Source organism: Crocuta crocuta, unplaced genomic scaffold (genome assembly GCF_008692635.1).
Source record: "Crocuta crocuta isolate KB4526 unplaced genomic scaffold, BGI_CrCroc_1.0 scaffold44, whole genome shotgun sequence".
Taxonomy (NCBI): Eukaryota; Metazoa; Chordata; class Mammalia; order Carnivora; family Hyaenidae; genus Crocuta; species Crocuta crocuta.
The window spans coordinates 6498061-6515133 of record NW_027530179.1 but is presented as its reverse complement, the minus strand read 5'-3'; the positions used below and the strand labels follow the sequence as shown (position 1 = coordinate 6515133).

Sequence of the window (17073 nt, the reverse complement as noted above, 5' to 3'; positions counted from 1 at the left end):
CGTCCCCTGCCGGCCTTCCTACAAGCCCTGTCCCTCCCTGCGGGACAACTCGCAGCTCTTCCCTACCCCGCCCCTCACCCCAAGTCCAGCCTGCCCCATCCGGCCTCCCAGGTCCTATGCCAGTTCATTGCGTCTTTTGGATAACTCGTACCTCTTTCGTTCATGCAACAAATGCGGACCCAGGGCCTTGCATGTAGGCCAGGCACTGTGCCAGGCTCTAAAGATACCACAGTGAACAAGAGAGACGTGGCCCCTGCCCCCCGGAATCCATTCCAGCGGGAAGGAAACAAACCTGAAAGCGTTAGAGATTGTGCAGAAAGACGGCCGGTCTCACCCCTGCTGTGCGCTGGGTCTTCATTCGTGCTCTTTTCCTGCCCACCACCTCCTAAAATCTTGCCTGTCCTTCTAGCCTCCACATCCTCCCTCCAGATTATATTGATCCTCCCTTTCCTTGTGCAGTTGTTCAACAAACAGTAACTGAGCTACCTACTGTGTGCAGGGGGCGGAGACAGACATGGGGGCACAGCACAGAGTTGGCAAAGTCACTGCCTCCTCTGACATTACGGTCTAGTTGTGGGACAGACGGCTCACAAACAAGAGGCAGGTAAGGTGGGGGGGCGGGGGACGTGGGGGCCTGGAAGGGAAGCGATAGTGTGCTGTGGGTGGTTTCAGGAAGATTTCACAGAGGGATTACCTCCAACACTGTGGGCGAAGGACAGGGAAACACTAACCTGGGTAACACGGAATGGGGGAGGGGCTGGGGAGAGCAGTTACCAGAACCCGGAGAGAGGCCTGTGTGGCTCCTTCTGCCAAGAGCTGAGGCCTTAGGTCATTGGGGTTCCCGATCACACACAGAGCGGCCCTGCAGGGGAAGGCGCGGCTGGGGAATTAATAGCCTGACCCCAGGCTCCTCCCTCCAAACTTGCAGTCTGCCCAATGGAAGGTGGAAGCCAGAGGGCCAGCCTCCCAGGGCACACAGCGCAGGGTGAGTGGATCTGGTGGAGCAGATGAGAAGAGCTAGGTGCTGAAGAGGTAGCTGGGGTTTTGGGTTTTTTTCCCCACATTTTATTTATTTTTGAGAGAGAGCGCGCATGTGAGCAGGGGAGGGACAGAGAGGTGGGGATCTGAAGCGGGCTCTGGGCTGACAGCAGTGAGCCCACTGCGGGGCTCGAACCCACGCACCAGACTGCGAGATCCTGACCTGAGCCTGAATCCAACACTCAACAGACTGAGCCACCCAGGCGCCTCAGGGATGGTTGTTTTAGAAAGAGTGGCGAAGGAAAGCTGTCTGAGCAGGGCCCTGAACGCTTCCATGAGGCCAGGCCAAGTGGAAAAGCATTCCGGGGAGAGGGAAAGGCCAGCACACAGGCTCTGAGGCAGGAGTGTGCGTGCCCCGGGGCAGTGAGGGGTGTGTGCTGCAGAAGGGAGAGGGGCTGGGGAGGTGTACGGGCCTCCTGGGCCGGAGTAAAGGCTTTGGGTATTATTCAAAGATGGGTAGAGAGCGAGTGTCAGGATCACTCTGGGCACTGGAGGGGCATGAGACTCCTTGTCTTCCATTAGTGTTGCAAAGTTTGGCATTGAACAAACATGATTCACCCGCAGGGATAGCAGCGCCCCCCAAACTGGAGGGAATGTTAGTTCTGGAGAGCCAACAAGGCTGAGCGTGATCTCTCCCTGCGGTCGGAATCCTGTACCCAGGGAGGTAGGAGACAAACACCCAGGAACTCCCTTCCCCCAGGGCGCTCACACTGTAGTCAGGGAGACAAAGAAACACGAGAACCTGTTGAACTTCACTTCTCAAGATGGAGGAACGTCAGGAGAGGGTCAGACTTGAGGGCTGATGACTGCCCGGATGGGGTGGGGTTGGCAAGGGAAGCTTCTGGAAGAGGTGAGTAAGGGACAGGGGAGAGCCCAGGTGGCCTGAGGGAGGGTGGGAGGGCAGGTGACCCTGCCTGAGAGCACTTAGGGGCTCAAGTACCCGCGATCCCCAAAGCCCCGCCAGCCAGCCCCTGCACAGCCCCCGAGGCTTTTATGTCCCTCCCTTAATGTCTTTTGAGGATGGTTTGGTGTCAGCTGTCACCAGTCTTCTCCCTTGTAAATCTGGCAGAGGTCTATTCGGTGGCATTGGTGCCCCAGCTCACCAGGTTGGGTTTGGGAATGTGTCTGTTTGCTCTATACCACTACTGCCCCAGGAAAGGGGTCATTTGAACTGGTGGGGTCTGGGGGTGGAAGGGGCCCTTCTCCAGCACATTTACCCAGTGAGTCCTGATGATGGGTGAGGCTTTGAAATAGGAGGGTCAGGAGGCTCAGAGGCTCTTAGGACTGATTGTGCCCTGGGTATCAGAGGCATGAGCTGAGTCGTTATTTGCCATCATGGAAGAGCCCTGGGGCCCCAAATTCTAATTCAATTCCCTTAGGACTTCATTATGCATTCATTTATGAATTTTCTTCGACCACTGATTGTGGGTTTATCATTCTTCTGTTTTACTCAGGCTCATACTGAAACTAGTTTTTAATTCTCTGAACGTCAGCTCCCAGCGTCCAGGTGCAAGTTGAGGGGACAGCCGGCCCGAGGGGAAAGATTTCCCATGGATATTCTCACTTCTGAAGACACGTTCAAGGTATTTTACCTCCTCCCGTTATGAGTGGCTTAGCCTCACCTCCATTCTATTGCTAGCTGTTCCTTCTTTCCTAAAAAAGTCATTTTCTTTACTTTTGAATAGATAATAGATGTACACAGGATAAAATTCACAAGACAGAAAAAAGATCTAAGTCATGACTAAGCATCTCCTTCTTTCCTTGTTTCCCAGACTCCCAGTTCTCTTCCCTGGAGGCTACCAGTATGTTAGTATCCATATTATCTTACGTATTCTTCCAGAAATAGTCTGTGTTTCAAAGGCAACTGCTTGTATATGCTCTCTCCTCTTTTTACCCTGTGGTGGATACTATATAAACTATCCATGCTTTCTCCGGCACTTCTCAGTGTATCATTTGGCAATGGTTCCGCATTAGTAATAAAAAGTTTCTTTGTTCTGCTTCTTTTTTGCTTGCCTGGTGTTTCATAGTGAGGCTCTATGGTAGCTTATTCAACCAGCTCCCAGGGGACGGACCTGTAGGGAGTCTCCAGCCTTCTACTATTGCACTCCGATGCAGGGAGCAGGTTGGCGCGAATGTCCTTTCGCCGAGCGCACCTGCCAAATGTGGACAGGGGTCCTTGGTTGCCTCGTGCGTCCTGGCCATTTACGCGCTCGCCTCCATGCCTACCTCTTACAATTCCACTTCCTGTGTATCAAAACCAGTTGGGTTTAGTTCACCAATCCAAGAGGTGGGAGATTGTGTCTTGCTGTTGTTTTATTTGCGTGGACTTGAGTATCTTTTCCTGTTCGTTTTATTAAAGCGAGGAAGTGTGTGGGTAGCAGCCAGAATCAGGAATTGCATCACTATGTGCTGTGAGGGTACCCCACAGAGGGGCACCCCAGGCGCTCTGGCATCACAAACGCCTTCCTGGCTGAGACTTTCCGGAGAGGGTGACATGGGAGCTGACCCGTAAAGTTGGCCAAGCCAAGCAAAGGAAGGAAGGACATTTCAGGCAGAGAGAACAGAGATCACGACATAGGAGGGAGTCATGAGACTGAGTGTAGAAACAAAGGTTAAAGATGGACCCTAAGGGCCTCCTTGGTCTCGATATTTTGATCCTGTAAGGGTCCTGTACATTGCTGTTTTACAAGAGTAATGGTCAGCGTGCCAATGAGAAGCCAAGATGTATTGGGGGGACAAATCCACCAACAGAGCACCTGCTACATGCCGGGCACCATGCTAGGCTCTTCCCCTAGATTAGTCTGTGCACCCTCCCACTGGCCTGATGAGGTGGTACAATTATTCTCCCTGCTTACACGAGTCTCACCTCATTTATTTTTTTTAAATTTTTTTAATTTTTTAATGTTTTATTTATTTCTAGGAGAGAGAGAGAGACAGCGTGAGCAGGGGAGGGTCAGAGAGACAGGGAGTCACAGCCTGAAACAGGCTCCAGGCTCTGAGCTCCCAGTCAGCACAGAGCCCGACGCGGGGCTCGAACCCACGAACGGCGAGATCATGACCTAAGCGAAAGTCGGACGCTCAACCGACTAAGCCACCCAGGCGCCCCTCACCTCATTTATTAATAGCACCATCGTTCTTGCTGCTTACCAGAAGAGGAAACAGAGGCTTAGAGGTTAAAGAACTAGGGTAAGGCCCCCAAACTCCGGAATGGCTAAATGGGCTTCAAGCCCTGCTCCCTCCTGACCACTGCCTGCCTCCACGAGCCGCAGGCTGGGCGGGGCCTGAAGGGGACGAGAGCCTTCCAGGACACCAGGCCCCCTCCCAACCGGCAGCCTGTAATTCCAGCATCTGAGGTGTCTTCCAGCAATCTCCGTGCACATCAACCAAATCCAGACACGCGTCTTTCCCTTCTTTACACAGATGCTTGCACACGCTGTCCACTTTTCTGCATTTGTCCCCCCCACACACACACACTTAGTATCTCTTGGAATTCATTCCATATAGGTTCATAGAGAGCCGTCCTTATTTGTTTCTATGGCTGCAGAGTGTCCCACTATGTGTCTCCTTCTAATTTATAACCATTTATTTAGGGAAATTGAGAGTATCTCCAACAACCAGTGCTGCGATGGCATGATGTCATTTTGCCGGGATTGCTGTCATTGAACTTCCTAGAGGTGGCGTTCCTAGCCCACAGTATACATCTGACATGTTGGTAGCTATTTGCCAAATGCCCTCCCACAGGCATTGTGCCATTTTACCCTCCCTCCAGGGAAAACGAGCCCACTTCCTTACACCCTGATCAACACAATGTGTGTGATCAAACTTCTGATCTTTTGCCAACCTATGTGAAAAATGGTATTTTAGAATAGCTTTCGTTTCCATTTCTATTATGGCAGAGGTAAACTCTTCCATGGTGGATTTTGGTGGGTTTTTTTTTTTTTAATGTTTAATTTATTTTTGAGAAAGAGAGTGTGTGTGAACAGGGGAGGGATGGGGGGGGGGGGGGACATTGGATCCGAAGCGGGCTCTACGCTGACAGCAGCGAGCTCGATGTGGGGCTCCAACTCACAGACCACGAGATCATGACCTGAGCCGGAAGTAGGACACTCAACCAACCGAGCCACCCAGGCGCCCCTCCATGGCGGATTTTGAATAGTGTTCCCAGCACGACATCCTTGCTGAGGGGGGACCCAAGATGTTCTCTGGAACCCAGCTTTCTCCACCGCCCCTGACACCTGCAGGTCCTTGCAATTTACGAACTGTCCTGGTGTGCATGCACAGGGGTGAAGTGAGAGTTCTCGCTGAAATTCTGCATCCTCCGAGGCAGGGGTGCTCCACGTAAACCGTCCTAGCTGCTGCCTCAGCTGCATGTCCCATCCCTCCCCAAGGCCAGAAGCTGCCCCCTTCCTTGACTGTCCTCCCCTACAAATGCAAATAGGATTACCAAAGCAGTGTCTCTTCCCCCTTCCCCAGGTTTCTGGGGCCGGGTACCTTCTCGAGAATGATTAGACATTGACCTAAGCTAAAGTTGGCCAGTGCTCCAAAATTGGCCAGTCTCCAGGAGAACAAAAAAGGTCAGAAAAGACACACATGTAAGTAAGCCCGAGTTTTCTACTCCTTTGAACCCTTGCTGATGCAGGACGCTGTCCCCTCAAGCTTGTCAGAGACAGTGCCTCCTGGGCCTGGGCCCTCTCTTGATCGCCCAGATGACAAGGCCAGCAGCAGCCCTCTGGGAAGTCGTTGAGCCAACCCACAGCATGTGGACCCCGTCCTCGAGGAGCCCAAGGCTAATCCTGTCGTGTCCTCTGAAGGACTCAGTTTCTTCTCTCAGAGGCCCGAATGTACGAGGTCTCGTGGTCTCCCCTGCAGTGTTCCTCTGGCTCCATGGAATGTTCTGGAAGCCCTGGGATCTTGCCAGGGAGTGCGTCCCCAGCTTGTACGAGAGAGGCCTGCATCCCTCCTGAGCTCTCAGGAGCACCCTGTAGCTCTCCTTGCAGCCTCGTCTCCAACCCCTCCACCCTGACCGGGCCTCCCCACCCCGCCCCCGCAGCCCGAGCTCTGCTCTCTCTTCCCTCCCAACTTCCCTGCCCTCGAAATAATTTTACATGATTTTCAAATACTAGTGGCAATAACTTGTACTTCTATAGTGCTTACTATGTGCCAGCTACTATTTAAATATTTATGGAGCACCTGGGTGGCTCAGGAAGTTGAGCGTACAGCTCTTGATTTTGGCTCAGGTTGTTGGATGGAGCCCTGCGTCAGGATCTGCGCTGAGCACGGAGCCTGCTTGGAATTCTCTTCTCTCTCCCTCTGCCCCTCTCCACCACTCATGCTCGCTCTCCTTAAATAAAAATTTTTTAAAAAGTGGCTTTTAAAAAAAAAAAGATAAGTGGACACAGTACAAAACTCAAAAGGTAGAAGAAGATATCCAGTATAAGCTAAACCTTCCTTCTTTTTCTTGGTTTTGTTTTTGTTTTTAAGGCTTATTTATTTTTGAGAGAGAGAGACCGAGCATGAGGAGAGTTAGAGAGAGAGGGAGACACAGAATCCAAAACAGGCTCCAGGCTCTGAGCTGTCAGCACAGAGCCCAATGCGGGGCTCAAACTCACAAGCTGCAAGATTATGATCCAAGCCGAAGTTGGACGCTTAACCGAGTCACCCAGGCGCCCCAAGAAATTTAGTGGCAGCTTCAGGCTCCTGCCCTAAAGCTCGAGGAGGTGGAATGGCATGCCTGTTTGTTCCACTTTGCTGTTTGGAAATCTTGGTAGAAAAATATTAGCAGGATTAGTCTAATGAATGGTTCATGTGATCATGAGCTAGTTCCTTTATGTACTGCTTTTTATTCCACACTGGGTTGGAGACAGTTGATATCAGACACAATAAACGATAAAAAAATTTTTAATTTAAAAAACAGGACCAGCAGGAAGGGAATTAAGCAAATCAGTGTAGAGATAAGGGAGAAGAGGATAAACAAATAAATGTATTATATAGTAGATGGTGATAAGTACTGAGGAAAAAATAAAGCAAGGTAATGAGAATACGGAGAGGGTAGGGTATTGCCCTATGATGCAGCAGTGAGGGGAGGCCTGACCTCTCCAAGAGGGTAACATTTGGGTTGAGACCAGATAGCTGGAAGAAACTGTTCAGTGATGAAGGAATAGCAAGTGCAAAGGCCCTGAGGCAGGAGTGGCATTGGCATGTTAAGGCATACAGTGTGGGCCAGCAGGGATAGGTAAGGGACAGAGTGGCAGGAGGAAGGTCAAAGGTGAAGAATGAGTGGACCAGGTGGCGTCCTGTAGCCTTGTGATCTTTCCTTGAACCAACCTGGGCCTGCTGAGCTGGCCCATTGCTAACTTATGAAGGAGGGAAAGGGCAAGTCTTCAGGGCCCTCAGATTCCTCTCTTCTCACTACTCCTGTGCCCTCCTGATGCTCCATTTTCCTCACCTGTCAACTAGGGATAATACGTGTTCTTCAAGGATTGCAGGCTAGGAGGTTTGCCCTCCAAACCCTCCGTCTACCCTCAGGCTGAAGTAGCTCCGGTCACCTTGACCAAAGCCTACTCTCACTGGGACTTCTGGGAGACCAGGCTTTAATGCAGATTGCAGGGTTTCTCAACCCGACACTTGGAGCTCGATCGGGGGTGGGGGGAGCAGGCTGCCCTGTGTATTAGCATCCCTGACTTCCATCTACTAAATGCCCTTACAGTTCCCCCAGGTCTGACACCCAAAAGTGTCCAGCCATTGCCAAGTGCCCTCTGGGGAGCAAAAGTGCCCCAGATGAAAACGCCTGAGCTAAGATTCATGCACCAAGGCAGCGTGTGTCCAGGCACCGGCGAGAGGCTGGTGGAAAAGAACTGGGGACACCAGAGATCTTCCTCCCCTCAAATCAGAGTGTATCTTCAGCTGTCCCTTGTGTTTAACTTCCCTGAAGCTAGACCACAGGAATGTTCTGGAAGACAGTGTTGTGTAATACTTCGGAGCTCTGGAGTCTGACCACCTGCACAGGGATCCTGGCCCTGCCTGCTTGCTAGCTCTGTGACCTTGGGCAAGCTACTTAACCTTTCTGTTCCTCTGCTTCTCATCCGCAAACTGAGGATAACAAAAATACCTGCCTCCTGGGGCTGTTGGGAAATTCACACGAAATCACACATGTAAATGCTTGGAACAGTACACGATGAGTCGTTGTAGGACAGGTTCCCTGGGAGATGGAGATTTTGTGTGCAGTTTATTGGAGCGTGCCTTCAGGACGCACACCAGTGGGGGAAAGCAGGGGAGAAGCTGGGCTGTCTGAGCTTGCTGGAGACAGAGGCCATCAGAAGTCCTGGAGGTAGGGTGACCCTTCAGAGTTGTCCTGAGTTGGGGGGTGGGACGCCTCCAACAGGGAATATGGGCTGCCCCCACAGAGCAGATGTGATAGTTCTCTGGTGGAAAGGACTGTTCCCAGGGAGGGACTCATCTGAACGAACTTCAGTCCTGAAAACGGAAGCGGGTGGGGTGGGGTGGGGACACACAGCCTCCATGGGGGAGAGTGCTTATTGGCCAATATTGTGAGACTAGATTTAAATAGAAGCAAAAGTGCTTTTTTTAAAAAATGTTTATTTATTTTTGGGAGGGAGAGAGAGAGAGAGAGAGAGAGATAGCACAAGCAGGGGAGGGGCAGAGAGAGAGGGATAGAGGATCCAAAGTGGGCTCTGTGCTGAGAGCAGCAGAGCTCGAACTCACCAACCGGGAGATCATGACCTGGACCAAAGCTGGAGGCTCAACCAACTGAGCCACCCAGGCGCTCCAAAGCTAAAGTGTTTTTACATTGTTAATGTTTATTTATTTTTGAGAGAGAGTGTGAGCAGAGGAGGAGAGAGAGGGAGACACAGAATCGGAAGCAGACTCCAGGCTCAGAGCTGTCAGCACAGAGCCTGACTTGCAGCCGGAACTCACAAACAGAGAGGTCATGACCAGAGCCGAAGTCAGAGGCATAACCAACTGAGCCACCCAGGTGCCCCTAACTTGCTTTTAAATCACTGTGGACACCTGAGGAATTAGTCCCAGTGTAATAATGCCCCATGCCCGCCCCCGGTACCCTGCTTATCCCAAGCCTGCTCTCTTTCACTGCCCTCCTGGGACAAGGGTAGGCAGGCAGAATCCAGAGAGTCATGGTTACGTCCACCCTGGCCATGATGCCCCAGCCGTGAGATCAAGGCTAGGTCACTTGGCCTGTCGGGACTTTAGATTCTTCCTTGGTATGTTGGGAGTGGTACTGTCAACCCAGAGTGGGGAGAGAGGATTAAATGGGATATTATACAGCAACAGGTCCCGAAGTGTGGTCCCCGGGGCCGTGGGGACTGGCAGCCCCACCCGGGGAACTTGTTTGAAATGTGAATTCTCGGGCCCCATCCCAAACCCATTGAATCGAGAGCTCTGGGAACAAGTTCTAGGAATCTGTGTTTTGACAAGTCCTCCAGGCCTGCTGATGCACGCTCGGGTTTGAGAATTACTGGGGTACCACTAGCACCTAGCTCTGAGCCTGGATCCTAGGAGCCAGATCCACCTCAGCTCAGTCTGGATCTGAGCTCCGACCACCCGCCAGGCTGGAGGTCAGGCGCCTGTGAGCACAGCGCCACCTGCTGGTCACAGCCAGCAGTGTGAACGCGTAAAGATCTCCCACACAGGGCTTCAGGGCTACTCGCACGAACAAGGAAGGCCGTGCTGGACACCAGGGCCAGTTCCACAGATGTCCTCTTCTCACTCCCCTCCACTCTCCCTGGAGAAACCAGGTTAAAGTGAATGTCTAGGGCAGCTTTCAATGGCCAAGGGAGGTCACCAAAAGACAACTGCAGCGTGTGTGTTTGAGTCAGTGATAACAGGTACTCCTTACCAGGGCTTTGAGTGTAGGACACTCTGTAGGAAAAAATAAACAAATGGGGGCCTCCTTCCTCTGGCAGCTTATCCATGTGCTCCCGCTGGGGTCACAGAGCTGAGGGCAGCCTTGATGACCTGGTCCCAGGCCAGCAAGAGGGGCCACCCACAATGTTAGGCCATGGGGTCACCTGCTCTGTTTGGCCACCCAGCTCTCTGGGTGCAAGGACTTTGTCTTCTTCTGCTTTATATTCCTGGTGTGTGTGTGTGGGGTGTGTGTGTGTGTGTGTGCGTGTGTGTGTGTCCTGAACTCCACTGTGAGCCTTTTGCTTGGCTCTCCGGCTTGTACTGAGGAGCCCCCCCCCCCAGCAATCTTGAATGCAATTGATTGACTTCTGTGTTAGCCTTCAGTATTTGGAACAAATGCTGGAAAGTTTTGAGCCTAAACAGATTAAGTAGGGGAGAGACAGAAAGAGAGAGAGAGAGAGAACGAGCACAGAAGCCTACCAAATCCTCTTTGAGTAGCTCAGAAAATAGGTAACGATGACAGGGAGTGGCAGGAGATACACCTCGGCCATGAGGAAAGGAGAAAGAAATGGGGAGGCCCAGTGTGTGGAAGATGCACCTCAGTGAATCTAGTTCTGGAGAATGAGTAGGGAGCGTCCCGCAGAGAGGGCTGGCCGGGCCTCACCTATCAGAGTAGCACTGGGGTTAAGGATGTTAGTAACACATAAGTGGAAGAAACTGAAAACAGCGAGGCTGCTGGGTCCCCACTCTGATCTTGGATCCCTCCCAGACCTTGAGTACCCTGTGCCGGCAGCTGGCTGTCGAAGGAAGACAAGACCTGAGACTGTAAGGCTTTCCTCTTGAGGGAGGGNGGGGGGGGGGGGGGGGGAGGCAGCGAACAAGTGCTGTTCCTTCTCATTCTCTGGCCCACACTGGGCAGAACCTTTCCCCTTGGTCCCTGTTACACGGGTGGAATAGGCTGCAAGTCCAAATAATACTACAGGGGACTAAAGATCAGAAGATGAGTAAACACAGAGCCAGAGCCCTTTGGATAGCTGGAGTTGGCAGCTTCAGGAGGCTGGCCCACTTGCAGAGAGGATGGCCTGACATCCTGCACCCTGGCCCTTTTTAAGGACCAGAACAGCCTCACCTGGTAGAATAAACCCCCCCCCCAAGTTCTTCCTGTCTCTACTTATAGAATTCTTTTTTCCCCCAAAGATTTATTTTTTTAATGTTTACTTATTTTTGAGAGACAGAGCATAGTTTTGGGGGGGGGTGGAGAATGAGACACAGAATCCGAAGCAGACTCCAGGCTCTGAGCTGTCAGCACAGAGCCCAATGTGGGGCTTGAACCCATGACATGGGAGATCATGACCTGAGCCGAGCTCAGACGCTTAACCGACTGAGCCACCCAGGTGCCCCAGGTTTATTTATTTTTGAGAGAGAGAGGGAGACAGAGGATCCAAAGCTGGCTCTGTACTGACAGCAGTGAGCCCAATGTGGGGCTCGAACTCACAAACCACGAGATCATGACCTGAGCCAAAAGCAGACACAACTGACTGAGCCACCCAGGCGCCCCTCTTCCTGTCTCCATGTAGCGGGTAGAGTGCCTCAGTCTATCAGGCAGAAGCCGCCCCAAGGCATCTGGATACCTTTGAAACCCAAGACACCCATCTCTAAAACCATAACTTTGTGCCACCCCGAGAACCTCAGCATTAGGCCAGGTTACTCACATGCAGGAACCAGACAGTTATGCAGTCACTAGTCCATGGGAGATCTGGCCTTTGCCCTCAAGGAACTTAAACAGTGCTTGACAGTATTTGATTAAATACCACATGTATTCAACAAACATACAATTCGTATCTGCTAGTGCTAGAAATAGTACCAGATGCCAGGGATACCGTGATGAAAAAGGCAAGCAGTCCTCACATTTTGAAGCTTACCGTCTGCAGGGGGAGGGAGATGTGGGGCGGGTCATGCCAATGTGAAGGGACTATGGGGCCCTGGGAGCCTTTAGGAGGAGCTGATGTGGCCTAGGGGGTGAGGGACGTCTGAGTTGAGCCTGGAGGATGAGAACGAGCCAGAGCCAGCCGAGGGAAGTGGGTGCAGAACTGTGGAGGGAAGCAGCTCTGAGCAGGGCAGGGCTGGGAGGGGCTTTCTGCGGGAGCTCTGATTGAATCTGGAGTCAGCCTGAGGAAGCCGAGGGCAGAAGCAGCAAAGCTGGAATCTGTATTTAGGGATAGCGGGGCCATAGGCCTGGCCTCTCTGGTCTCCCGATTGGAAGGGAGGGGAAAATAATCCCTTTGAAAAGGCGGAATTTGAATGGCAGGCCAGGCATCCACATAGAAATGCCCGGGGGGCAATTTGATGTTGGAAATGGGGACCTCTGCTGCAGAGGCGCTCAGTCTTCCGAAGAAGAAACTATAGCGAAGGCCAGCTGGAGGTCAAGGTCAGGGTGCTGAGATACATGGGTGGAGGAAGGGAGCCAGCCTGAAGACAGAGAAACCCATAAGAGCACATTCTGTAGAAGGTCAGAGAATGGTTCTCCAGGAGGGAAGTGGGGCATGGCTCCTCTGTGCCAAATGTGAAGGAAGCTTCTAGGGCTTCTGAGAATTGGCAGGGGACCGTGGGATTCCTCACGTAAATGAGCGAACATTTGCAAGCACCATCTTGGTCTCTACCCCTCTCCCAGAAGTGCGCCATCTCTCACCCTCCTGGCTAAAAATATACCCAGAGGCCCCACACCGGATCTGCAGCAGCTAGGCAGCCACTCCTGGGGCTTTAGAAGGAGGAGGCCCAGGTTCTCTGCCTGGTGTCAGCGGCCACCCAGCCTGGACACCTGATGATGGCACGCCGGCATTGCCTCTGAGCTGTGGAGACAAGAGCGGCCATGGGCTGCCGGCGCGTAGGCAGGTGGGGTGAGCGGGCAGGGCTGCCCGACCACCCGGCATGGAGGTGGCCTCTCTCTCGCACCCGCCGGTCCCAAGTCACCTCTATCCTACAGCTTCCGCCAGGAGTGAGCGAAGCCTCTCCCTGTAAGGAAGTGGGGCCCTGGGGAGAGCCGGCTTTCATGCATTGCTGACCACAGGCCCCGGGCTCCCAGCACAGCCTGCCCTGGGACTCGTCTTGCTGCTGCTCCAGGCCTCACAGGAGAGGTGGGGTTCTGGCCACACCCAGGTAGCAGCTGGCAGGTTCCAGAAACCAAGGTGCGGCCAACCTGATCCAGGAACACCTGTGCCACCCATGCCAATTAACTTTTTCCGGCACCAGAGTTAACTGTACACTCCTCAGGCCCTCCCACCCTCTGCTCTGCTCGAAAGACATAAGGTTTGCAGGGTGGCCTGATGGGAGAATGAGTGGTGAGCGGATGCCGCCGGAAGGGAGGCGGCTGTAATGAAGTTCACAGTTTGGAGTCAGGTGGGCTATTCTGAGCCACTCCTTTTTCTTCTTGGATCCTTAATTTTCTCACTGACACAGTGGAATTAGGAGCCCGACAAACCCAACACGTATTTAGAAGATTGTGGATACACAGAGGACGAAAGAACTTTTCAAACGGTCGAGGTCAAGTATTGCTGGTTTCCATGACTGCCGCTACATCAGGGGTTTTCAGGGGTGAAATTCATGGAGCCTTATTTGGAGGGCGTCTATGGCTTGCTTTAAATCATGTGTAAAATGCATGTAGGGAGCATCTCTCTGGGGTGAGGATCCAGAGCTCTGAGCAGCTTTTATTTTATTTCTATTGTCTTCCCTTCCGCATCAGCAGCTTTTTGAAGAGGTCTGGGTCCTGGGGCACCTGGGTGGCTCGGTGCATTGAGTGTCCGACTAGATATGGGTGGGCTCGGGTTGTGATCTTACAGCTGTGGGATTGAGCCCTGTGATGGGCTGTGCACTCAGCACGGAGCTTCCAGATTCCCTCTCCCTTCCCTCTGCCCCTCCCATGTCAGGTGAGGGGAGAGAAAAGTTAGGAAGATCAGGGAGGGGTGAGCAGCCAGAGGCAGAGCCCCAAGTCCTACTGGGAGCAGGGGCCCCTGTCCTCTATGTCACCAGGACGAGGGCCTCAGGGCGGAAGGAGGAAGCCCCAGGGTAGGGGAGCCCTGGGAGACCCCTCCTGGGAACACAAGCTGCCGAGAAGCCTTCCCTGACCACCGGGTTAAAGTAAATGCACTCTGGTCTCCCCACCCTTTGGTTATTCTCGCATGCCCTGTTCCTTTCCCTCCCGCCGCTTATAATGTATAATGTTCCTAAGTGTTCTTTTTGTCCCCTCTCTCCTCCACCAGACTTGCCATGAGCAGGAGTCATGCATATCCACGCTAAGCTTTCCACCAGGAGTCCCTCAAATACTTGTTAATGAATGCATGACTGTCTCCCATCTCCGCAGCAGCCTTAATAGGAACGCGCTATCATTATGCCCATTATACAGAAGAAGAAACTGAGGTTCAGAGAGTCAGAGAGATGTGCTTAAGGCCACAATTTGTTATCACCAGACTTTAGCTCTGCTTCTTCCCCTTGAAGGACTTTGAGAACATGAGAACTTAAGGGTCAGAAGAGAAAGTGTGGGTGTCGCAAAATGGCTCACCAGGCCAGGCACTACCTGGTGCTCAGGCCTCCCCAGCGGAGCCCTCCCAGCCTCTCTTCACACCCAGGTAGCTCTGAGTCATCAATCCATAGCCACAGAGCTGAGGCCAGTACCCACTGGCCTGTTTATTTCCCAAACCCAGTGACAGCCAGCCCTTTCCCTCCTACTGCAGCTGGGAGCCCACGCCTCACCCCTCAAACCTTACACAGCAGATAAGTCAGTGAACTCTTTTATAAAACATTGTACAGGGACAATACATACATACATATGGGGCCAGTGCTGGTCTGTGGTGGGGTTCGCTTCTTGAACACAGGTGACCAGATCCTGCACCATCAGGGGGCCTATGCTCTCCTTCCCTGAAGTGTCTCTTCCCTGCTGTCCCTACAACCTGTATCTTGGCTGGTGACCTCAAATCCTAAAGTGTCCAATGCCGTGCACCCACAGGGTGCTGCTTCCTGGCTGTCTCGCTGCTCCTCTGAGGTTGGCCACTCACTGCCCATCCTCCTTACCGAGCCAGCCTGCCTTGGCTGGTCCCAAGAACTTGGGTCTGGGACTACCCAGCTCTGCCGCCTCCCACTCCCCGTCTTCCGGCATCTTCACTACTCATTTTGAAGCCTCAATAATATTGGGGGTCTGTAGCATCGGGATTGGGAGGGGTGGTTGGGTAGGATGGCCCCTCCCAATCCCCAGATGGGTTCTGGCCATGTGAGGCCTTGGGGTCCAGCTTCCCAGGCCTTCTGGCTCCTTGGGCCCAGTCCCCCACCCAAATCATGGCTGCCTGGGTCTGAGTAGGAAAGCAAGACTTAATCCTGTGTCTCCCATCCCGTACTTGCCAAGTCGTCTCTCGCTAGGCTTCCCTGTAGCGAAGGGCCCGGGCCCGGGAGAACGAGCCACCAAGCCCGCCGCCCCACCCCTGGCCAACGCGAAGAACTGTTCCAGCACTTGCTCCACAGGTTATATGTGCACATTCCCGGGCCCACCGCAATGTGGGTTCTATGCTAGGAACCCTAGGGATCACCTCTTGGGGTGGCAAACAGTGGACTGGTGGAGGTTAAAGAGCTCAGCGTGTAGTGCCCCGCACCCTTAACCCGGCGGGGCTGGGCCCCAGCCCTCTGGAAGCACCGGACAGACAATCACAGCCATTGGGATGGATTCCTATTCAGAGTTAGTGCCCCACTCCTTGCTTTTAGGACCCGCTCTGGAGGCCACGCTTGTAAAACTGCTTGAAGTTAAGTCTTGCTAAAGCAAACCGTACCAGATAGCGGAAACTCGGGCTCCAGGCCCTTAAAGGTTCCTCCTCTCCTCCCTCCTTCCCCCTCCCATCCCCGCGTGCAGGCAGTCCGCAGCCACACCAGCGCTTTGGGAAACAGAAGCCCACTCTTGATCTTCCCACGGCTTCCCACTCGGCGTCCGTCTGTGTCCGGCATGTCTAAGTCAGGCTGCCTGACACCTGCTGCGTCCCTCCCACCCCCGCAAAAACAAGTGCCCAGATCTGACCCCATGGAGTAGAGCTGAGAACACCCTGGGTTCAGGATGGGGCTTTCCGGTGGTTCCCCGTGTAGGCATAGGAGATAGGATGGCGGGTCCCGGGCCTCACGGTGAACGTATTGATGGGGCCTCCATAGTGGGGGGTGTTGTGGGGAGACCTGGGGTAGGGGAGCAGACAGAGGTGAGGTTAATAGCTGCAGCTGGTTAACCAACAGCCCTCCCATCCCCTTCCGGGCACGAGAGGGAAAGACACAAGAGGGAAAGACGGGTCTCAGTGCTATGGTGTCTGCCCACATGAGCCCCGGGGGACAGGGTGGGACCCTCTTCCAACAGCATTGGTTCGACAGACACAGGGCTCCTCCCGTCTAGGCTTGGCTGGGCCACAGAGTACTTGCCTAATACCCTTCTATGCAGGACTCTTCACTCCTAGCCTGGGTCTGGATCCTTCTCTGTGTTGTTGGGAAACCCCACACCCAAGGACCACTCAGGTCTCCACCCACACCACTCATCGCTTGAAGCCCTGAGCCTCTGGGGGGTGGGAGAGAGGAGGCAGAAGAGGGGGGGAGCTAGCTGGTGGGGATAGCAAGAGGGAACACGGTAAAGTGCTCCTCCTGTTCCTTTCTCTGTCCGAGAGCCAGAAAGGAGACAACCCAATGCCCCCCTTCCCCGCCCCCCACCATGGTGGCCATGGCCGGGTGGGCTTCTCTGTGGCCCCAGGGCGGACCCTTCCTGGCTTCCCACCCCAGGTCCGTTCTTCGCCCCACTCCCAACTCACCTGCAGGCCGCAGGGGAGAAGCTGTAGTCTCCACCGGGCGCCTTGAATNGCGCTGGTGCTCCCCGACGTACAGGCGCTTCTTGATGAGCGACCGGCCCCCGCCCCCGCCGGAGAAGCGGTCCAGGCCCCCGGCCCCCGCGCGCGCCGCGGCTGGAAAGCGCGAGAAGCCCCGAGGCGCCAAGGCCTGCCCCAAGTCTGAGAAGTTGTTCCGGGGAGGAGATCCCCGGCGCCCCGGATACTGGATGGCCGGGGCGGGGGGCTGTGGGTCGTTGCTGAACTCTGGCGGCGGCGGGATGACCTCAAAGTGGAACTCCCCCTCGTCATCATCGTCCTCCCT

The 17073-nt window shown here is 53.8% G+C and overlaps 1 protein-coding gene and 1 long non-coding RNA gene across 4 annotated transcripts in view; one reads left to right on the top strand and one right to left on the bottom strand.

Annotated features, from left to right (window-relative positions):
* Positions 1-17073, top strand: part of CIMIP3 (ciliary microtubule inner protein 3) — a 64593-nt gene that overhangs the window by 293 nt on the left and 47227 nt on the right. Inside the window, exons 1-2 of one of the 3 annotated variants that reach the window (XM_077764788.1) lie at positions 542-604; positions 2493-2621. In XM_077764788.1, coding sequence (XP_077620914.1) covers positions 2589-2621 — 33 coding nt within the window. In that variant the 5' untranslated portion in view covers positions 542-604; positions 2493-2588. Of the gene's footprint in view, positions 1-541; positions 605-2492; positions 2622-17073 lie in introns of those variants that run through there. The other 2 variants (XM_077764789.1, XM_077764787.1) reach the window with 2 other exon arrangements.
* LOC144232201 (uncharacterized) lies at positions 14559-16784 on the bottom strand. Its single transcript, XR_013335330.1, has 2 exons — positions 16737-16784; positions 14559-16119 (listed from the first exon to the last, which is right to left on the bottom strand). It is a non-coding gene; the product is annotated as an uncharacterized LOC144232201 (long non-coding RNA).